Here is a 24,443-nt window from a genome sequence, read left to right as displayed (position 1 = left end):
GGCCCAATTCTTATGCTTAAGAGATTAACAGTCCTCTAACTGTTTAAAAATATTTAATAATTATGACATTTCCCAGAAAGGAAATGCCCATTTTCTCACCCGGGAATGCCCATTTTCTTCCCCACCAGTCTAGTCATCTAAATTGGTAACTGACGATTGGGATGAATAAACCTAAAATTATCTGTAAGTGTTTATCACTGAAATATTTTAAATATCTGAATTCCTTTTCACTCCCATGTTTAACCTGCAACTTTCCTAAATGGAAAAATAAATGCTACTATTAAAAATATACATCCTCAAATATGACTATAACTTTATATTTTACTATTTTTTACTATACTTCAAACACTAGTTAAGAGAAGGTAGGAGAAAAATCATTACATACTAAGTTGCAGAGCTTTTTCCAAGCCTTCATAATAACACCAATTTTCTGCATTCCGATCAATCAAGTTTCTGAATACTTCACTTGCTTCTTTTAATCGCCCCAATTTCAACAGCATTTCCCCTAAAATTAAGTTTAAATGTCACATTCATTTTACTTAAACATTAAATACCTTTCTGAGACCAGAGATTTTCACTAACCATTATTAGTATAGTAGATATTTACGAAAGACAGAATTTTACGTGCTTTCCTTCAGGGTGTGTTGCCACTGTAGTTTAAATAACTAAAAATTAATTCAGAGTTTGCCTTCAGAAATGAACCTTCATTTAAATATTCTATTAACATTTATTTTTGGCTCCCTCCCACACCCCAAATATAAATGATATTAATTAGTAAGAATTTTTGCTATTTTGTACATTTTTATATACCCTTTAAGATAACTGAAGACACCCTATTTACAGATTGGTAAATAATTCCAATGAAATATTTCTACCTTCCTACTGCAAGATTTTCAATGTACTTTTCCTAATGAATTTTTGTGCTAAGAATTCTCCATTTAATTTTCTTAGTGTCCTTTCCAGGTCACTAAAATCAGAAAAGTTTAACTCACAAAACGATAACACTAAATATCATTTCAGAGCAAGAAACTACACAAAAAGAGTTCACCTGTGAGTCATCTCTAACTACATCAGTTAGAGGAACTAAGTCAGTTCCTTTAACTATGCCATATAAATTGCAAGTGGGAACGGGAAAGCGCATCTAAACTCCTCAGATAAAAGCAAATCTAATCAAGAGAATGGGGAGAATCTCAAAAGAGAATATACCTCCACTTTCTATCACTAAGCTTTTCCACTTCCTGAAGAATCTGTTTCAAACAACCCTTTGAAATGTCTTCAGTCATACATACTATTTCAGCTTTTATCATCATCATATTATAGTGGTTATTCTACATATTATTTTGCTATTTACATGTATTATATATTACTCAATCTCTAGAGTAAGACTAACAGGAGTGGGAGAGCGGTTCAAGGTGGGAGGACATGTGTACACCTGTCACCAATTTATGCTTACGTATGAGAGAAGCCATCACAATACTGTAAAGTAATTATCCTCTAATTAAAAAAAAGACTAACAGGTATAATTACCAGTTTCACCACTTTCTGGCTTTGGAACCCTGAGTAACATAAAACTTTCAATTTCCACTTCCTTGCTTGCAAAATATCAACTATTTTTATGATCATCAACTGAAATAATGTACTGAAAATGGTCAGCACAGCACTAGGTACAAAGTGAAAACAAATAAGCATCTACTACCTAAAACTATAAACAGTATGTCAACCATACTTCAACTGAAAGAAAAGGAAAACAAAAACAAAATAAAAACTGTGACTGCGCCCCATTCCTCCACAGGAGTAGAGGAGAGCAGTTAAAAGGACTCAAAACATGACACGAAGGAACCTTAAAAGGATATTGCTGAGTGAAAAAAAGCCAATATAAAAAGGCTACATACTATGATTCCATCTCTAACACATACTGTTAAAGGTACAAATAAGGAGACAGGAAAAGGATTTCGGACTGCCAAGGGTTGGAGGCAAGGAGAAACAAGCAGGTAGAACACAGGATTTTTATGGCAGTGAAACTACCCTGTATGATCCTATAATGGTAGATACATGTCATTACACATTTTTTAAACCCTGGAAGGTGTGCAACACCAAGAGTGAACCCACATACAGACTACAGGCCTGGGGCAGGGAGGAGTCTGCGTATGTGAGGACAGAGGGCGCATAGGAGACCTTTGTGTCTTCCACCCAGGGTCGCAGGGTACCTAGAGCTGCTCTAAACAATAAAGTCTATTTAAATTAAAACAAACAAACAAAAAATGTAAAGGCTCTGAAATCAGAAAGGTATGTTTAGAAATTAACTCCTAAAAGGCTAGGCAACTTCAGGCAAGTCCTTAACCTCTCCTAGTTTCTTCAAATATAAAAAGGAATAATAAATAATACCCATGTTAGAAGTGAAAAAATATTCCAAGAAATTAAGCCAGTTCAGCAATTACTACTGTGAAAGACTAAATAAATCTTGGCAAGTATTTTTATTAAGCTTTAGAAGTCCTGCAACTATATGAGATTTTAGTTTTAAACTAATTTTTAATTTAAATGGACAGTCTATACAATATTCCCCAGGAAATGGGTAACTGATGAGCAAAGTTAAATATAAAAAAGAAACAGTTTGACTTTGTTGTATAACACTTTTAACAAACTATTTCTCAGGATTCTGTCTTCTTAATTAGCCCATAATGAAAATAAATGAATGTTGCTTTCATGATGATCCCGGTGTCAACATTTACTAATCTCATTTTACTACATATGAAGATAAGAATTGGGAGAGGAGATGAATATGAAGGCAGTATAACCACTATTTAGAAAACGGAATCTGGCATCAAAATCCCTGCACTCAAATGCTGCACTACTCAGCCTAATGGCTGTGTGACTCTGGGCAAGTCACTTAACCTCTCTGTTCCTCAGTTCCTGATCTCTAAAATGGATATAACAACTACATCATAAGGTTGTTATGAGGATTACATTAATTAGTAATGGTTTAATAAAGGAACTGTTTAGAACACTGCCTGATATAGCCTCACTTAAGTGTTAGGGCATGAAAGTGAAAGTGTTAGTAAGTCAGTCCTGTATCTTTGCAACTGGCAGGCTCCTCTGTTCATGGGATTTCCCAGAATCCTTGAGTAGGCTGTAGGATACTTGTGAGAATACTTGAGTCGGTTGTCATCTCCTTCTTCAGGAGATTCTGCCTGACCCAGAGATCAAACCTACATCTCCTGCACTGCAGGCAGATTCTTTACTGTATGAACCACCAGGGAAGCCCAAATACAGCTTCTATTCTCATCTTTAATCGAGACCATTTTTTAAAAAAAGAAAAAGCAATTCAACTAACCTTTAATTTCTTCCACCAAAAGCTTATCACATACTTGTTTCTCGTATGTTTCTATATGTTCCAAAGATTCCTGAAACAGATCTGCCTCCCTCATCACTTGATTCTGGTACAGTATCAGTTCACTGTATTCATAGTCTATTTTGCTGGGAGGAACCTGGAAAAAAAAATAATAATCTTATTTATATAATAACATAAAGCAGTTATAGATCTTTAACTGACTTCTCAGGAATGTCATTCACACAGACTTTAAAAAGCAACCTACAAGCAGTTACAAATAGAAGAGGGATCAACAGCAAAGATTAATATATTCTTTAAAGCAAATGAAGGGATTTCTGCAAAGGGAAGAGGTCAGCAAATCCTATTACCAAAGAAAAGTAAAATAATGGGATTAAAGCCCTAAAGAATCTTTCAAAAAAGAAACCTACTAGAATAAATCACTTTAGCAATGTGACAGAATACAAGATCAATATATGAGAATCAACTATATCTCTCTATACCAGCAACAAATAATCCTACTCCCCCAAAAAATTAAAATAATTTCACTCACAACAGCACTATAAAGAACAAACATTCAGGAATATATTTAAGAAACAAGACTCATATCAAAGAGTACAAAACATTCAAAGAGAAATTAAAGACCTAAATACATCAACAGACATTTCATTCCATGTACATGGATCAGTATTTTTTTCTCCCACCTTGATCTAAAAATGCAATGCAATCCCTACCAAACTCTTAGTTAGCTTTCAGAAACTGACAAGCTGACCCAAAAGTTCAAATGGAAACCAAAGGAACCCTGCCTGTACCAACAGAATCATAAAAAGAAAAACAAAGTAGGAAGACTTCAAATTTCAAACATACTGTAAAGCTACATCAATCAAGACAATGTGGTTGGTAATGGCCTAAGCACAGACACAGACATCAATGGAACAGAATACAAGCTTCAGAAATAAGCCCTTATAACCTGGTCAATCAATTTTCGACAGATGTGCCAATAAGATAGGGTAGTCTTTTCAACAATGATGGTGGAACAATAAAATACCCATATGCAAAAAAATAACCTTAGACACATATTTCATACCATATACAAAAATTAACTCAAAATGGATCACGGACCTAAATGTGAGCACTAAAACTATACAAGAAATCTCAGAACAGAAAAAAAATCTTCATGACTATTTGTATAAGAAAAAAATTAGTAAACTGGATTTCAAAATTATAAACTTTTCCTCTTCAAAAGACATCATTAATAACATGCAAAAACAAATTACAGACTAGAAGAAAATATTTTCAAATGATATATCTGATAAGGAGCTTGTACGGAGATTATAAAAGAAATTCTTACAACTCAGTGGTAAGACAAATAACCCAACTAAAAAATGGGCAAAGAGTTGAACAGACATCTTATCAAAGAAGAAATATAAATGACTAGTGAGAACATGGTGAAGTGAAGTGAAGTGAAGTTGCTCAGTCATGTCTGACTCTTTGTGACCCCATGGACTGTAGCCTACCAGGCTCCTCCCTCCATGGGATTCTCCAGGCAAGAGTACTGGAGTGGGTTGCCATTCCCTTCTCCAGGGGATCTTCCCAACCCAAGGACTGAACCCGGGTCTCCCGCATTGCGGGCAGACGCTTTAACCTCTGAGCCACCAGGGAAGCCTGTAAAATGCTCAATATCATTAATTTCTGGAAAAATGCAGGTACAATCAAAACAAATATTACTACATACCCACTAGGAGACTATCATCAAAAAAAATGAACAGTAACAGGTATAAGGGTGGGTAGAAATTGAAATTCTCACACACTGCTAGTAGGAATGTGAAATGGTCCAGTCATTTAGAAAAACAACAGAACAGTTTATGAAAAAGATAAATATATACTTACCATATAACCAAGTAATTTCATTCCTAAGTATCTCCCCAAAAGAAATAAAAATATATGTCTGCCCACAAACTTATACACAAACGTTCACAGTAGCACTATGCATAGCTAAAAGTAAAATCTATATGTATGTCCATCAAGTGTGTACAGTGTGGTGTATCTCCAAAATGAAATAGTATATAGCACTGAAAAGGAATTAACCACTAATACTACACACTCTAACACAGGTCAATCTCAAAAGTATTCTAAATAGAAGAATCTAAAGACAAAACACTACATTATGGCTGTCTTTATTTGAAGTTTCCAAAAGAGGTCTAAGTATATTCCCTAAAGTTGTAACATATGGAGACCTTTGTCCTTCCATGTCTTCTCTGGACCACAAGGCAGGGACAGAAAGGTTAGGATAGAGGACAGTTACCATGAAAACTCTGTAATGAGAATTACTGGATAAATGAGAAGAGAAAAAACATTCACCACCCTAGCAGGTAAAATTACTTTGGCTAACAAACCCATCATGTTTTGGGTAATGTGTCAAAAGAGAAAGTTTTCATTAAGAAAATAGAGAGGATGATGTCAGGAGAAATGGCAAAGAAGTCTAAAAATTCACCTCTCCATAAGAGAAAGGAAAGAGCAGGTAAAAACTGTCAGAATCACATTATTCAGAACTCTGAAAATTAACCAAAGGCTTCCCTGATGCAGACTCGACGTGCAACACAGGAGACCCAGATCAATCCCTGGGTCAGAAAGAGCCCCTGGAGACGGGAATGGCAACCCATTTCAGTATTCCTGCCTAGAAAATTCCACAGACAGAGAAGCTTTATGGGGTACAGTCCATGGTGTTGCGAAGTTGGACACAACTGAATGACTATCACTTACAGCTATCTGGGGAGCAATTACTGAAGAAAAAAAGCTAGATCTTAAGAAGACCAGTGAGTTTTATGTCATTTTAACTTGCCTCAGTCCTATCCCTGGTGGCTCAGACGGTAAAGCGTCTAACTACAATGGGGGAGACCCGGGTTCATTCCCTGGGTCGGGGAGATCCCCTGGAGAAGGAAATGGCAACCCACTCCGGAATTCTTGCCTAGAAAATCCCAAGGACGGAGGAACCTGGTAGGCTACAGTTCATGGGGTCGCAAAGCGTCAGACATGACTAAGTGACTTCACTAGTCCTATCCAAAGCTCTCCAGCTACACAGTAGCCTTGAGAAATAAGCTTGTATTCCTGTAGCAGCTTGACAGTCACCACTGAGAAAAGAATGAAGCTGGGGCTCTTTCAAAGCTTCCTTCCCAAGAACTGTAATTAACTGACCTATTTCCTGGTTCACTGCAAGCTTCCAAATACAAGCCTAACTCAGAGTGTGCTCAGAGCCAAAAAAAAAGCCTCAGGGGGCAGGTGAGAGCCTAAGTGCTCAACAAAACTGATCACAAGGGGACTTTCCTGGTGGTCCAGTGGTTAAGAACCCCTCTGCCAATACAGGGAACACAGGTTTGACCCTTGGTCCGGGAGATTCCACAAGCCGCAGAGCAAACTAAGCCTGTCAACTACAACTCCTGAGCCCGCCTGCCCTAAAGCTCCACAAGAGAAGCCGCTGCAATGAGAATCCCACACACCACAACTAGAGTCGCCCCCGTTCGCCACAACTAGAGAATGCCCGGGCACAGCAATGAAGATTCAGTGCAACTAAAAAGAAAGAAAAAAGAAAAGTGATTAGAGGCATATGTTTTACTTTCATAGTGCCTGAAAGATGGGTTTAACAGTCAGGGCAGACAACAGACTACACAAAAGCCTTAAAGAAAAAGCTAGGAAATGTGACGTCCACAGAGGGCACTGAAGTCACACACATACAGAGCTATACGCAGGTTCAAGAATTACCTGAGAAAATCCTAAGCTCTCGCTTCCTGCTGACCTTGAGACTACACAAGTAAGAGGTGAAAGTTAAGGCAGAGTTGTAAACTGCCTTCAGTTCAGTTCAGTTGCTCAGTCGTGTCCAACTCTTTGTGACCCCATGAACCGCAGAACGCCAGGCCTCCCTGCCCATCACCAACTCCTGGAGTCCACCCAAACCCATGTCCATTGCGTTGGTGATGCCATCCAACCATCTCATCCTCTGTCATCCCCTTCTCCTCCCGCCCTCAATCTTTCCCAGCATCAGGGTCTTTTCAAATGAGTCAGCTCTTCGCATCAGGTGGGCGAAGTATTGGAGTTTCAGCTTTAGCATCAGTCCTTCCAAGGAATATTCAGAACTGATTTCCTTTAGGATGGACTGGCTGGATCTGGTTGCAGTTCAAGGGACTCTCAAGAGTCTCCTCCAACACCACAGCTCAAAAGCATCAATTCCTCAGCGTTCAGCTTTCTTTATAGTCCAACTCTCACATCCATACATGACTACTGGAAAAACCGTAGCTTTGACTAGACGGACTTTTGTTGGCAAAGTAATGTCCCTGCTTTTTAACATGCTGTCTAAGTTCATAACTTTCCTTCCAAGGAGCAAGGGTCTTAATTTCATGGCTGCAGTCACATCTGCAGTTATTTTGGAGCTCCCCAAAATAAAGTCTGCCACTGCTTCCACTGTTTCCCCATCTATTTGCTGTGAAGTGATGGGTAAAATGCCTGGCTGATGCTAAGGCATACACCAACACACAGAAATTTAACAATACTACAAGATCAACAAATCAACAAGTCTTTAGCGAGAACGACCAAGAAAGAAAGAAGGTTACGAAAATTGAAAATAAAAGGAAGACCATTACCACAAACTCTGCAAAAATAAAAAGGATTATAAGGGACTGTTAGGCAAAGTGGTATGCCAACAAATTAGATCACCTAGATGAAATGGACTGACTCCCTAAAAGCACAAGCTGCTGAAACTGACTCGAGAAGAAACAGAAAATCTGAACAGACCAATATCCAATAAAAAGTAAATCATAATTACCAATAATCTTTCCATAAAGGAAAGCCCAGGACCAGAAGCCATCACAGGTGAGTATTACCAGATGTTCACCTAAGAACTACCATCCTGCACAAAACACTTCCCAACTCATGCCTTGAGACCAGACAGACATCAAAAGAAGAGTACAGCTTAATATCTCTTATCCCAGTATCCCTCACTAATAAAGAAACACAAATTAAAAGAATAATGAGATACACTTCTTCACAAGTAGAAAACTGGAAAAACTATTAGTCCAGAAGACTAATAAAGCTAACAGTAAGTATGTCTGTCCAGTAAGGACACAGGCAAATAATAACCATCAAATCTTGCTAGTGGGCATATAAATGAGTACAAGTACTTCAAACGGGGAAAACTGAAGACACAGATCTGAAACTCTGCAATTCCAGTTTTAGGTATTAATTGAAGAGGAACTCACAAATATGGCTAATGAAACAGCAGAAAAGAATGTTCACCATAGCACTCATTTCTAATAGACACGAAACAGTGTAGCTATGGAACACCAAACAGCAGTTTAAAATGGATAAACTAACCCTACATGTATCAACACAGATGTACGTCTAGGATTTTAAAAACTGAGTATCATTCTTATAAAATTTTAAATATACAAAATAACAGTCTGCAACTTTCACGGACTTAACACATAAGGTAAACATGACTAGAAATGATCTATACCAATTTCACAATAGTGGCTACCTCTAGGGAGGGACATGGGAGGACTCTAGCTTTTCTCGAACATTTTAGTTCTTTAAAAAATAATTAAATCTGGAGCAATTATTGCAAAATGCTAACATCTTTTTAAATTTCTCTTGGGACACACACTATATTTTTGCATTTTTACTATTTTTCACTATTTTACACTTTTTTCATTTTTCTATTTTTTACTATGCATAGTAAAACGTATTAACACGTTTATATATAAAAATATATACATATAAAAGCAACATATATTAAAGAAATTCCCACAGTCACAAAACTATTTTCAGTTTCATGTATTCTTTTCTTTATTCATCTGAATATTATTGAAATTATAGCATAAAAACATTTTTATATTGGGAATTCCTAGAAGTCCAGTGGTTTGGACTCTGCACTTCCATTGCAGAAGGCAGTGGAATCCCTGATCAGGGAACTAAGACCCCGCATGATGCATGGCATGACCAAAATAAAAGAATCCTACATTATAACTTTCTCCAATTATTTCAAAAATTGTTCAATTTTCCCAAAGATCCTTGAGGGGTGGAGGCAACATAGAAGTCAACTGTTTTAGTTTGTAGAGGAAGGACATGTTGAAACGAACTTCTTACTTGCTGAGTCTGTCTAAATTCTTCCAGCAGTTTCAGTGCCATCTCATAATCTTTCAGTAGATGGTGTGCAATAGCATAGCCAATCCAGGAAGCACGTTGTGTCGGGCGCAACTGAAGCAGCTGATATCTTGTCTCCTTAAAAAAAAATTTTTTTAATTCTTTTCATTTTCTTAAGTTTCACTAAAATATAATCCATCAGTTTTAAGACAACATACCTTTAATTCCTTACTAATGAAATGAATGAACAAGTATCACTGAACTCCAGAATAAAACAAAAATACTGAGTTGGACAAAAAAAATTCACCTAGGATTTTCTGGACGATGGTACAGAAAACCTCGAATGAACTTCTTGGCCCACCCAATACTTTCTATGTTCCTCATCTAAACTTAAACTCTAGAATACTCCATAACGCTCACTGAAAGACTGTCACTGAAAAGCTGTCCTTGGAGTCAATGCTGTTGGGCTGCCTTATAAAATTACCTTTATATAACAAGAATGTCTTCTGGTAACTGAACACCTTAAAAGAGAGAATAAGATAGCTTTTAATGAAAGCAGAGTTTTCTGCATATTAAATTATTATATAAAATTAAGACCTTCTTACATTGTTATAACAGGCCCATAGACAGGCTGGACAGAGCCAGAGAAAACACTCAAACAGATGACTGGACTTTTCTAGCAGAAACACCACTGCTGCTACTCTTAAGACAGCTCAGTATCTATGATATTAGGAAGAAAACACCAGAAATTCCACCTGGTTGCCAAGAAGAATCAAGACCAGCACACAATCTTCAGACCAGCACAAAATCTAACCGCCTACACAGCTCTAGCTTCCTCGTAGTTCATATATATCTCCAGGTTTTAAGAAAGTGTAACTGCCTAGAGGAACAGGGTCTCATGAAAAACCCTAGCTGCAATGAGTTTTAAAAATGTAATGTTTAGCTTCTGTGACTGCCACTGGAATGTGTGCTGGCCATCTACGCTATAGGCCATGAGGAGAACCATGATTAGATCTTCCTTTAAAAGAGGTATCTTTGACACAACGATTGAGACAATATTCACATCTAAGTGTCTGTTCCTTCTAGGAATATGGCATTAAGCTCTTTATCAATCTCACCCCTTATTTCCACTGTTACTTCTCTGTCTTCCCCCTACTTCATTAAAGTCTGACTCAGTTTTCATCTCTCTGTCAAATCCTGCCATTATCCTGGGCAAATGCAACACTAACCGTCCAATAACCTATCTTCTTGGAGCCAAGATTTCCTCCTCTTTAATGATCTCCATGCCGTTTCAGGGACCTACTCCCACCACCACACCCTAGACCTTACTGCCACCCAGAAATCATAAATTCAGGTATCTCACTCTGGCTACAGCTCCTATGCTATCAACACGCTAACCTGGGACCTTCCCACCCTTGTTCCTAGATACCACCAGTACCTCTAGTTCCTGGAGTCCTTCACTTCTAACCACCAGCTCTTTTATCTGTATTTATTTCACAACCCCTCCTAGCAACCAGTCTCCTGCCAATATTGTTAATTTCTTTATTTCTAAAGATAAGTGATTTGAACTCTCACCAAACTTAGGCTGCTAAGTCCTAACCAAAAAAAAAAAAATCATATAACCTTGATGAATTAATTGGGTGGCATTATTAAGTTCAGCAGAACCCCTGAAACTTCTGCAAAAGTCTAAGCATAGGGTAGAAAAGATTTACATAGCAGCAGAAGGGCAAAAGGAAAAAAGTTAATGAAAGAAGACTTACCTAAAGAGAACTATTAAGTTTTGGTAGCCTCCTTCACATGAGAAGGGGGGAGAATTCCATTTTGAACATATTGAATTTAGGATACTAAGTGGGGTAAGCACCTGTAGATGCCCAGTAGAGTTGACAATAATAGTCTGGGACTACATTTATGGCAATCATTCTCACAATATCTTGTATTTTCTAACCCATAATAAAGCAAGCTAGTCAATCTCTACATTTAGATTTCTATTATAAAATCTGTTTGCCAAATTTGTAAATATCAAGCCCACAAAGAATATGGTACAATATTAGCACATAGGAGATATTCTATCTTTCATAATAAAAAGCATTAAATGAATAAACCAGTTACCCTTTTTGATCAATTTATGCAATTCTGCAACTATCACTGGAGGGGAGATCCCAAGTGACTTCCCCCTTCTACTATAGAATGCAATTAACGATCAAGTCTACGTGATGTTTAAGTTTACCTCATTCTGAATTCACATGCTTTTAAGTTATAGCTATCACAAAAACACGTACATTTAAGACTAAAATACTTACTCGGTAACCTTCAAGGTCTCTCATTTGGATCTGCAACAGAGAGAGATCCCTCAAAATTTGAAGATTATCTTTATCTAACTTGAGGGCATTTCTGTAACATTTAATAGCTTCATCGTATCTCTTATCAGAACGCTGCAAGAGTCCATATACATGCCAACCTATTACGTTAAGGAAGACACTCACAGATACTAGAATATACTATGCTATATATTTAACAGGAAGTTTACCTTAACAAAATAATATTTTGTTTGGGATTTACCCCTTAGAATGACCTGAGTAAAAGGGGGATAGTGAGGTGATTAAAGATGAAACCAGATCAGCCTTGATTGACAAGTTGTTATATTACTGAAGCCAGGTGACAGGCATATAGAGTTTCATTATTCTATTCTATTTTTGGACACATCTGAAATTTTTCATAGAATTTTTAAGTAACCTTAGAAATTACTGGTAGGAATTCTTCACATTCCCTACCCCGAGTCCCTTACTTTCCTACACCAGCATCTCAACATGCTCTTAATATCAAACACTGTGTATTAAAACAGAATATATACAAAAATTTCAATTATCTTTTAAGACAAGTATATATTCATTCAATCAACTACAAAACATGTTTTTAACTCACTAGTGATTAAAGACCACACAAAAAAGTAAGTTTTTATTTAATATAAATTAAAGTCTTAGTATATCTTGGAGCTACAAAAACTATCATACTTACACGCCCTTTCTCTTCACTCTGGGGTAAGCACTGGGATAAAGAAGTAAGTATTTAGTATACTGAGAGAACCCTAAGCTAAATATGTAGAAAACACCATTAAGACTACTGATGTTCAATACTGGTCAAGAGCTAGATGATTTAAATGCAAAACATTAACATAAAAGGGCAATAAGCAAATTCTGAATAAGTATACATACAAGCAAAACATAAATTAAAACAGTTTCAATGACCCATCCCTAAAGAATATTTTTGTTTTCTTACACACTGGGGTACTAGCCAAAGAAAAATATGTTAAGTATCCAGTGAAGTAACAGCCAAGTCCTTGTGTAGCAGAAACCAAGTGGAAGAATCAATATGATAGTTATACTAAATAAAATCTATCTTACAAGTTCCTTCTGAATGTTCATCTAAGATTTCTAAAGGAAAGTTTAAGGAACTTTTTTAAGGAACACAAAGTTTACTATACAGGTAAGTCATTCGGAATGGGGAAACTATCACTCTGTTTATGGATATATATGAAAGAAACAATGGGTTTTAAGTCACATATAATTATCAAAGTTGGCTTCCCAAGTGGCGCAGCATTAAAGAATCCGCCTGCCAATTTAGGAGACGCAGGAGATGTGCTTTCAATCCCTGGCTCAGGAAGATCTCCTGGAGAAGAAAATGGCAACCCACTCCAAAAATGGCAACCCACTCCAGTATCCTTGCCTGGAAAACTCCCATGGACAGAGGAGCCTGGAGGGCTACAGCCCATGGGGTCACAAAGAGTCAGATACAACTCAGTGAGTGCGCGTACACACACACACACACACATGCAATTATCAAAATTACTTTACTCTTACACTAAGTACAACTGCAGTCAATATACAGTGCACAGGGATTCTTCTTAAAATCTTCCAATAAACAAAAAACAAACGGTAGGGAACAGATGAAACTAATATTAAAAATGTTGATAATATTGAAGCTAGACAATAGGTACATAGACTTCATTAAACTCACTCTTTCTTACAGCTTTAAATTTTTCCATAGAAGTTTTTTGAGTTAGAAATACTAGTAAACGGAAAACAATAAACAAAATTAGAACTACTCAACTACTACAAAAGGATACAGACATGACTCTTCACATTGTTACGAAGTCCTTTACGAACAAATTCATATGCTTCTTCTTTTTTTCCTAAACAGTTCAACGTTAATCCTTTCATAGCCAAAGTCTCTGAAAAACATTTTCAACCTGTATTTACCCATGAAAGATTCAAATTATTCTCTTAGCAATATTGTAATATATGAGATCTACCAATGAGTACAATATCCATCCTTTAAATCCTATAGTTAGAAGAACTTCTCTCCAAATAAAAAAAGTAAAAATATATTTATATATCTGCTTAAAGTTTAGCCCTATCCTTTTCTCAAATTCCTTAGGCTGGAACTGAGTTAGTAAAAAGCTTTCTGCCTTTCTGAAGACTCTATAAAGGAAGTTAAGATTATTCTGCTGAAAAAAGGTAACACAGCACGGACCTGAGTCCTGTTGAGTTAAATCTACTGCAGCCGACCTCACCTTTCACCTGAAGTCAATTCTACTAAGAATCTAACAATCTGATTTATACTCCACAAAATCACTCAATCTACCTTAAAGTGATGTACACAATGTAAAAGTCACCCTACTCAATACTGGACCAAACTTCCTTTTTGGTTGTAAGTTTATTCCAACAAAGTCCACTTAGGCTAATTAACATCAGTTTGCACTTGAAAAGTGCAACACTGGACTGTGCGAGTGGTAACTAACCCAAGAATATGTTTAAGGTAGTTAGTGGAAGATTATTTGGAATGAAATAATTCTCTCAATAATCTACAAGACCGAATTACAAAAGAAAAATGGTTTCCAAGCTGATCTCTATGGATTCTGGTTTTCAGAATACGGTGATCCAACAGTTCAGGCTCCCATGATGAAACATCTTATTTTATCTGTTTTGACATAATGAATTTCCCCAGAAGCTCCCATCTGGATAAAGGCCTGGAGAATCCCATGGACAGAGGAGCCTGACGGGCTCCAGTCCACAGGCTCACAAAGAGTTGGACACAACTGAGCAACTAACACACTACTCTACTGCTAAATAGCTTGAAAATAAGCTTTAATTTCTAAAATGCTATGAAACAAAAGACTTCTTTCCACTTCCTTCAAAGAATGCTTTAAGCATTATTAGAAACTAAGCAGGGCCAGGCTCATGCATTGGAGAAGGAAATGGCAACCCACTCCAGTGTTCTTGCCTGGAGAATTCCAGGGACGGGGGAGCCTGGTGGGCTGCCGTCTATGGGGTAGCACAGAGTCGGACACGACTGAAGCGACTTAGCAGCAGCAGCAGCAGCAGGGCCAGGCTATTTTTCTAAAAGAGATGGTCTCGAGAATTACTCAAGGCTAATACTGGAGACCCAGTTGGCTTTCCTCTGCTATGGGACCATAACTTCCATGTCTAACCTATTCATCCTTTTACCAAGCACTGGGCACCAGTGAAAAAGGATTAGACAAGAAAATACAGACTTAACTGACATCAGTGCTAGAAGAACCAAGATAATCCAAATGTCAATCAGTAGTATCCTATTTACATATGAAGATCAGCAGATATATTAACAATACATCTACCAAGAAATAAAACGCATGTGATTGTATCTTCATTCTACTTTGGTGTTGCAAATATTGTCCTAATTTTATACATAAGAAATCAAAGGCTAAGTCCTACTCATAGCAACAAATGATATCAGGGCTATAAAAGTAGAGGTATATATGCCACTTATTTACCAACAGATCAACTATTTCTCATCTATTAATAAAAGTCTATAAATATATCTAAGCATATTGAAGGAAATAATCTATAATAATAATGATATGAGGTATAATTCAAAAAGTCAAACATGTATGGACTCTAAGAGGCCATGGAAAGTGGGAAGTATTCTTCTTTCACGGTTAGAAATCCTTTCCATCTGATTGTGGAATTAAGATTTTCTCAAAGGAATCTCACAGGTGATACCTCCATGTTCAGCAAATTTCGGATTTGAAAGAATCATCTTGCAAAATTTGAGGCCATTTTTGTATTGCTTCTGTTCATAACATTTCTGAAAAAGAAAAAAAAATTATTATACAAAATGAATACACATGGAAATAACTTTTCATTGTATTATATAAATTCTAAATTCAAGATTCAAAGTTAGGTTTAAAACATATGTGATGGAAAAGTTTTATACCAACTTATATCACTTATAACATGAAGTGTACCTCTCTTACTTACTGGTACTGAGTCTTTTCACTTTTACAGAAAATAAAGAAAAAATTGGGACTTCCCTGGTGGTCCAGAGGCTAAGACTCCCAAAGCAGGAGCCCAGATTCAACCCCTGGTCAGGGAACTAGAGCCCACAGGCCGCGACTGAGAGTGTGCATGCTGCAACTAAAACCTGGTGCAGACAAATAAATATTTGCAAATAAAGATACTCTTTAAAAAAAATCCTTATTGTCAATCAATACACTGCTATAGCTTTCTTTTATTCAAAATCCAAAAGCAAAAACATATGTGATCATAAAGAAAAATACTAGAAACAGCATTAAAAACCTTTGCTACTTCAAGAATGGAACCAAAGCATATACACAATACTGCTATTTATTGAGCAACTAACGTTTGTCTGTACAAAACTTGTTATGACTCATGACAATTCTTTAAGGTAGGTGTCATCATCTCCACTTCACAGATGCAGAAACTTAAAAGTTCCTGAAATCTGTTTATAAGTGGGTCAGCCTAGTTGCAAACTCTGGGTTGACTTCAAAGACAATGGTCTTTCCATCAATTACTCTAACATAGATGGAAGCAACCTCTTTATTCCTAAATGCCACCAGCCAGGCTAAGTAACCATGCCTGGCCTCCACAGTCATTAACTGTGAGAACACCTTATCTTTAATCAACCTCTCACTTGTAGTTATAGGTTATTTTCCCTAGTACTCAGCATGCCAAGCTCATCCCCACCTCAAGGCCTCTGCACCTGTGTTCCTTCTACCCTCTGGGATGTTGTCCTTCCCCAGACCTTCCCATGTCTGGCTCCTTATGATCAAGTTTTCCACATCATCTACCTGACCGCTCTAACACCGCCAGCCTCTTACTGTACCCCTCCACACACACATACACACTCGACCATACTGCTCTATTTTCTACACAGTGCTATCATTTCCTGACATTATTACTTATTTGCTTTTCCTTAGTGTCTGTCTTTCCCATCATATTGTAGGCTCCATGAGAACAGGGATCCTGCCTGTTTTAAGCACGGCTGTATCCTCAGATTCTAGACAATTAAGCACTGCTCAACACAGTCAATGTGTACAGTCTTCTAAGTTCAAAACAAAACACGACCAGCAAAGGAGAAGAGATTAATTCTTGCCAACAGGGGTGGCATCTGGAGGGGAAACATAGAAAAGTATTCATAGAAAAATAATCTGAATCCAGTCACAGGAGTTCATCTGACAAAGACAAGAAGAAAAAAACAAGCAGAAGGAGCTACTGGGGAAGAGGAAAAAAAGAGAAATATATTGTTTTTTTCTGCCTCACCAAGTGATCTGGAAGTAATAATATCATACTACCAACAACAGGAATAATAATAGTTAACACTTCCTGGAAGCATTTACTATGTGACAGGTGCTTTTCTCATTTACTCTTTACTTAAACCCCAAGGAAAGCCTATGGGATACATGTAATCTCCATTTAGACGGAGACTGAGGCATAGTTACTGAGTTTACACAGCTGGTGTCAGAGCCACAATTCAAACCCAGGTAGTCATCTCCAGTACCCAAGTACTCAGGTTATAGGAAAGTCTTATTAAATTCAATAAGGAATCTATACTTGGTAGAAAAAACAGATTGTAGTTTCAACTTGGCTACTAACCAGACAGAGAACCTTAGACTGTCATTTACTATTCCTGGGTTTGATTGTCTCCTCTGTAAAAGAGAGCATAGAGTAGTTCCAAAATTCAACAAAACATAATGGTAACAGCCAGTTTGGGGAAATAAGATAGGCAGGAACAAGTCTTGCAAACCATGTTGATAAGCAACCTGGTAAACTTGCATGGATGTTTAAATACAATGAAAATTAGCATTTAAAAGTTACTGTTGGTGGCAAAGCACTTTGGTCCACAATCAAACTAAAAACTAATTCTATAATAGGCTTCTGAAAACTATGGAATTTGTCACAGCCAAGTTTTACCCACACTTACTGCAATTTGAGATGATAAAATAATTCATTTTGCAGCATCTTCCTAAAGTCCTGTAAGCTTATTAAAAAAGTACATACTCAGAAAAAATGCTCAGCATTTCCCAATTTGGGGGGGCAGGGAGGGGGGGGAATAAAGTGAACTCTGCAACGGTTTTAACTTTTTTTTACTAGAATATAATAAATTAGTTGCTTTTCACTATGCTCTTGATAACATGATTTGAACTAGAAAATATCCACAGACAAAAAAAGCGTTCTGTCATCTTTCACGTACAATGCAAATATACTGAAATCCAACTAGCAATTTATATAGATGATTTTTCATTGACATGTTTCAGCTTCCTTAAACGAAAATCAGCCGACCCGAAAGGGGCAAAAAATTCACTTCTCCAACTCCACATTGCAAAAAGTAAAAAGATATAAGAAAAATGAAAGTAAAATAAAGAAAAAATAAAGGCAAAGCAGAAAGAAGCATTTTGCCACAATTAGGTTTTTACACTCATTTCGCATTATCTGCTCAACACTAGCTCAATTCAGTTCAGTCGCTCAGTCGTCTCTGACTCTCTTTGCGACCCCATGGACTGCAGCATGCCAGGCGTCCCTGTCCATCACCAACTCGCAGAGTTTACTCAAACTCATGTCCATTGAGTCGGTGATGCCATCCAGCCATCTCATCCTGTCGTCCCCTTCTCCTCCTGCCTTCAATCTTTCCCAGCATCAAGGTCTTTTCAAATGAGTCAGCTCTTCGCATCAGGTGGCCAAAGTATTGGAGTTTCAGCTCAACACTAAGCACCATATAAAATTAAGATTTAACATTTTCACCGCCATTTTCCACGTTGCTCCCCAGGTTTCTTTCTGCTAGGAAACAAAGTGAATGCTCCCTTAAGTGCTACGCCGGCCTACCCCAAGAAACTTTCATCACTTAGCTCATCGCAGGGCCAGTAGGAGTTAAATGCAATCCAAGTTCCCTGTGACAACCCAGAATGGTGCGATTGGGCTGGGGGTAGAGGTTGAAGAGGGAGGGGGCATACTTATGACTGATTTACGTTGCTATATAAAAGAAATCAACACAACATTATAAAGCAATTATTCTACAATTAAAAGTAAAAACACTTCTTTTTTTAAAAGCAATCAACAGTTGTGCTCGAATTTATAACTTAAAAATGGCAGCTCCAGTCACTAACTTCTCAAACAGAGGGTAAACACTGAGCACCAAAGGAAGACAAACCTCTCTACCAAAGGGAGGGTCGGTCTCCGTCCCAAGTTTTAGCTTCCGGGAACCGGTATAGACCAGATCCCAGCCCGCCAGAGAACAGCTCCCTCCTTCACGGGTGTCAGCGCGCGCCGTGCAGCAGATTCCACACGGAGCAGCGAACCAGCACACCTGGGCGCGGGGGTGACGGCGGAAGGTAACCGCGGACGACTAGGGGCGAGGAGCCGGCGCCGGGCGCCGCAGCACGCGCGGGCCGTGCCCCGCGCCCAGGCCCAGGGTGACCGCGGCGGGAAGTTCCTGGAAGGACTGTCCACAGAGAGAGACGACAGCGGGGAGGCAGCCCGGCCAGGCGGGCGTGCGGGTTTCCGCAAAAACAAAGAACCCGAGGGCGGGCGGGGCGACTCGGCCCCGCCGCGCCAAGCCCGGGGCCGCCGGCGGCGCGCTCCGCAGCCACTCACCAAGATGCGTTTGAAGAGGTTGTTCTCCTTGGGTGGCAGCTGCACGTTGGGCATGGCGGCCGGCTGGGCAGGCTGGGTGCCCCCCGCGCACCGCCTTGCGGGACGGGCACCAGGGCAAGCCGCGGCAGAGAATCGGGCTGCGAGCCCCGGATCAGCTCATTGGCCGAGAGCTGGGGCTGGGCGGGTCGAGCAGGGCTGTTGGCCGGGGCTGACAGAGCAAAGAGGAAGGCGGTCCGGACGGGACGCCGCGGCTGCAAGCCCAGGCTTGGGACCCGCGGCGCGAGTCCCGCGCACGGCAAGATGGCGGTCGAGGCCCGCCCCTCCTCGAGCGTGGCGGCGCGCGCATGCGCCCGCGGCAATTACCAGCGGGACGTGTGTGAGGCGGATCCTCAGGCACCTGTCTCGCGCGCACGCGGTAGGAGTCCCGCGCTGGCGCAGCTCACAGGTCGCTGGTTTGTGTTGTGCTCTGCCTGTGAGGCTTTGGGCCTTATGTTTGTGTGTGTGTGTGTGTGTGTTTTTCTGTCCAGTGAGGAATTTAAACAGCCCTCGACTCAGTATTTTGGTGTAGGGCGAACTTGTTTTCCGTGGTTTTCCTCCTCCACTGGACTTGAAGACAAGCCTTTTCTGTGTAGACCAAACAAATATTCACAACGTAGGTGAGGTCACTGGACAGGACTTGAAATGGGCTGATGTGAAAGCACATTTGAAATGTCGAGAAAAATACTCTCAACAGTATAGAACACCTAACACTGTCAGTGAGAATTATGCTGATGTCATGGAGGCCATTGATTCTCCAGGTCTACCTAGGCTTTCTCCTCAGCTCCTTCTCCTTTGTACAATGCCTATGATAATGGGAGAAACAAGATTCAAACCCAGGGTCTTCCAACTCAGGGGTATTTTTCTGCCATATATAAAATGCACCATAATGACAGAAGTATATCTTTCCTTTTCTCCTTCCCTTTTCACTTCTCTTCTTTTCACAGCTATTTGTAAGGCCTGCTCAAACAGCCATTTTGCTTTTTTGCATTTCTTTTTCTTGGGATGGTCGTGATTCCTGTCTCCTGTACAATACCATGAACCTGCATCCATGGTTCTTCAGGCACTCTATCAGATCTAGTCCCTTAAGTCTATTTCTCACTTCCACTGTATAATTGTTAGTGATTTGATTTGGGTCATAGTGTAGGCAGTTCACAACATGCGACCTTTGTTGCTCTGATGGTCGTTTCAAATCTCCCTAACCCTCCTTCTGTAGTAAATTCACAACCAAAAGTTAAATTCCATATAATGCTGAATATCTAGAAAAGGCAGAGGAACCAGAGATCAAATTGCCAACATCCGCTGGATCATTGAAAAAGCAAAAGAGTTCCAGAAAAACATCTATTCTTCTCTTTGACTATGCCAAAGCCTTTGACTGTGTGGATCACAACAAACTGGAAAATTCTTCAAGAGATGGGAATACCAGACCACCTGTCCTGCCTCTTGAGAAATCTGTATGCAGGTCAGGAAGCAACAGTTAGAACTGGACATGGAACAATAGACTAGTTCCAAATAGAAAAAGGAGTACGTCAAGGCTGTATATTGTCACCCTGCTTATTTAACTTATATGCAAAGTACATCATGTGAAATGCCTGGCTGGATGAAGCACAAGCTGGAATGACGATTGCCCGGAGAAATGTCAATAACCTCAGATATGCAAATGACACCACCCTTATGGCAGAAAGTGAAGAAGAACTAAAGAGCCTCTTGATGAAAGTGAAAGAGGAGAGTGAAAAAGTTGGCTTAAAGCTCAACATTCAGAAAACGAAGATCATGGCATCTGGTCCCATTACTTCATGGCAAATAGATGGGGAAACAGTGGCAACAGTGACAAACTTTATTTTGAGGGGGCTCCCAAATCACTACAGATGGTGACTGAAGCCATGAAATTAAAAGGCAATTGCTCCTTGGAAGAAAAGCTATGACCAAGCTAGACAGCATATTAAAAAGCAGAGGCATTACTTTGCCAGCAAAGGTCTGTCTAGTTAAGGCTGTGGTTTTTCCAGTAGTCACGTATGGATGTGAGGGTTGGACTATTAAGAAAGCTGAGCACCGAAGAACTGATGCTTTTGAACTGTGGCGTTGGAGAAGAGTCTTGAGAGTCCCTTGGACTGCAAGGAGATCCAGCCAGTCCATCCTAAAGGAGATCAGTCCTGAATATTCATTGGAAGAACTGATATTGAAGCTGAAACTCCAATATTTTGGCCACCTGATGCGAAGAACTGACTCATTTGAAAAGACCCTGATGCTGGAAAAAATTGAAGGCGGGAGAAGAAGAGGACAGAGGATGAGATAGTTGGATGGCATCACCGACTCAATGGAGATGAGTTTGGGTAAACTCCAGGAGTTTGTGATGGACAGGCAGGCCTGGTGTGCTGCAGTCCATGGGGTAGCAAAGAGTCGAACATGACTGAGTGACTGAACTGAACTGAAACATGCCATGAGACACGTAAACAAAAAACCTTCACCACCAAGATTCAAATTGGAACCCTCATCAAAAACTACGAATTGCTGATGGGACCACAGACAGTGAGGCCCTGGGTCAGCACAGAAACATCCTCTAGAGCCCGTGCTCCAGTAGAGTGAGAAGCCTGCACACTGTAACGAAGAGTAGCCCCTGCTCACCGCATCTAGATAAAGCCCAGAGCAACACAAACTCAGCACAACCAAAAAATAAATAAATGTATTTAAGAGATAGACTCTTTAAAAAAAAAAGAGAGACCAACCAACAGATTCACACCCCCCAGTCCTGTCACTTCTGTTGTGTTCTTGTTTGTTTGGCTCTCTGTATTCTCTCCAAACTCATCTTCCTGTTGCTGTTTTCTATGCCACACCTTTCCACTTGGCTTTATCCTCAACCCCTTCACTGAGCATTCTCTTCCTTCTTACCTTCACTGATACCCAACCCTTCACCAAGGATACTGTCTCTCATTTTGCATCTTTCTCTGCTTACATACTGTAGGAGCTGGTATGGGAAGAAATCAACATTTTTTTTTCCCATCCCACTGCCCATCGCCCCCCCACCCCAGTCATAAGACTTCACCTTCATTATTTTTGAGTCTATACCCACCAGCTCTGTTCTCTTCTCATTTTCCTCTTGGTTGCTATCCTTCATTTGTTCATCTGCCAAGTGACAATAGTTGCCATTTCGGCTTCACTCCTAGTATCCGTCTACTATAATTCCAGTAACTATATGGATTTAAAACCGTAGCCTTCGATAAATAAACTGTGGTATATCTAGACAATGGAATATTATTCAGTGCTAAAAAGAAATGAGCTATCAAGTCATGAAAAGATATCAAAGAATATTACATGTATTAATATATTACTAAGTGAAAGAAGCCAATCTGAAAAGGCTACATACTATGTGATTCCAACTATATGACATTCTAGAAAAGACATTTATGGAGACAATAAAAAGATCAGTGATTGCCAAAGGCCAAGGATTAGGGGGGAGGAGGGATGAATAGGTGAAGCAAAGAGGGTTTTTAGGGCAGTGAAGCTCTTCTGTATGACACTGTAGTGCTGGCTACACTGTCAAAACCTAGAGGGCGTAAACATCAAGAGTGAACCCTAACGTAAACTATGGACTTTGGGTGATAATGACATGTCAGTGTAGGTTCATCAATTGTAGCAAATGTATTGCTCTCCTGGGAGATGTAAGAAGTTATGCATATGTGGGGGCAGTAGTTTCTGTAAGGGAAATCTATGTATCTTCAGCTTAATTTTTTGTGAACCTAAAACTGCTCTAAAAAATAAAATCTTTTTTGTTTTTAATCCCTAGCCTTACAGTTCCTTGGTTTCATATGCAAAGAACTTCACTTTTGACCCCATTTTAGCTACCCACTAACATGGCAAATTTAGAATCAACAAGACCTGCCCCATTTCCTAAATGATAAATTCTAGCAGTATACTACCTTATTTTTAAAATTATTTTTAAGTAAGAAGACGTTTGCCAATAACCTTTTAACTCCAAGGAAACTTGTTACAGCAGGCACAACTATCTGTTATTGAAGACGAGATGCCAGCTTCCAGGATTAGTAGCCTATCAGGGTGGCATTGAGAGATGTCTTTCTGCCATTGCACTGAGGCTCCAGCATCCGGCCAGCATGAAGCCAAGAGCTGTTGTACTCAGAGGGCTGTTTTGTGTATAACACTGATTTCTGATGCTAGTGACTCCAGTCAGATTCTTTGAGAGACAATCCATGTTCTAATGACAATTACGTATCTTTCTTTCTGCAAACCTATGCTGATTCCTTAATAAGAGTCATTCACTCCTCAAGATGCAGGGGATCTAAGCAAGCTCAGTTCAGTTCAGTTGCTCAGTCATGACCAGCTCTTTGCGACCCCATGGACTGCAGTACACCAGGCCTCCCTGTCCATCACCAGTTCCTGAAATGTGCTCAAACTCATGTCCATTGACTCGGTGATGCCATCCAACCATCTCATCCTCTGTCGTCCCCATCTCCTCCTGCCTTCAATCTTTCCCAGCAGCAGGATCTTTTCAAATGAGTCAGTTCTTCGCATCAGGTGGCCAAAGTATTGGAATTTCAGCTTCAATATCAGTCCTTCCAATGAATATTCAGGACTGATCTCATTTAGGATGGATTGGTTGGATCTCCTTGCAGTCCAAGGGACTCTCAAGAGTCTCGCCAACACCACAGTTCAAAAGCATCAATTCTTCAAAGCTCAGCTTTCTTTATAGTCCAACTCTCACATCCATACATGACCACTGGAGAAACCGTAGCTTTGACTAGATGGACGTTTGCCGGCAAAATAATGTCTCTGCTTTTTAATATGCTGTCTAGGTTGGTTATAACGTTTCTTCCAAGGAGAAGCGTCTTTTAATTTCATGGCTGCAGTCATCATATGCAGTGATTTTAGAGCCACCCAAAATAATCTGTCACTGTTTCCATTGTTTCCCCATATATTTGGCATGAAGAGATGGGACTGGATGCCATGATGTTAGTTTTCTGAATACTGAGTTTTAAGCCAACTTTTTCACTCTCCTCTTTCACTTTCAT

The 24,443-nt window shown here is 39.4% G+C and overlaps 1 protein-coding gene across 1 annotated transcript in view; it reads right to left on the bottom strand.

Moving 5' to 3' along the window:
• The window catches only part of NAA16 (N-alpha-acetyltransferase 16, NatA auxiliary subunit), a 62,000-nt gene extending 42,563 nt beyond the window's left edge, over window positions 1-19,437 (bottom strand). The window contains exons 1-7 of the mRNA XM_068984347.1: window positions 19,384-19,437; window positions 15,496-15,580; window positions 13,581-13,685; window positions 11,758-11,915; window positions 9,461-9,595; window positions 3,332-3,485; window positions 386-505 (exon numbers count right to left, since the gene is read on the bottom strand). Of these exons, the coding sequence (XP_068840448.1) occupies window positions 386-505; window positions 3,332-3,485; window positions 9,461-9,595; window positions 11,758-11,915; window positions 13,581-13,685; window positions 15,496-15,580; window positions 19,384-19,437 (811 nt within the window). The remainder of the gene's footprint in view (window positions 1-385; window positions 506-3,331; window positions 3,486-9,460; window positions 9,596-11,757; window positions 11,916-13,580; window positions 13,686-15,495; window positions 15,581-19,383) is intronic.
• Window positions 19,438-24,443: the final 5,006 nt, after the last annotated feature.

Source organism: Capricornis sumatraensis, chromosome 12, assembly GCF_032405125.1.
Source record: "Capricornis sumatraensis isolate serow.1 chromosome 12, serow.2, whole genome shotgun sequence".
Lineage (NCBI taxonomy): Eukaryota > Metazoa > Chordata > Mammalia > Artiodactyla > Bovidae > Capricornis > Capricornis sumatraensis.
The sequence above is the reverse complement of the archived record's forward strand: the minus strand, read 5'-3'. Positions and strand labels throughout refer to the sequence as shown.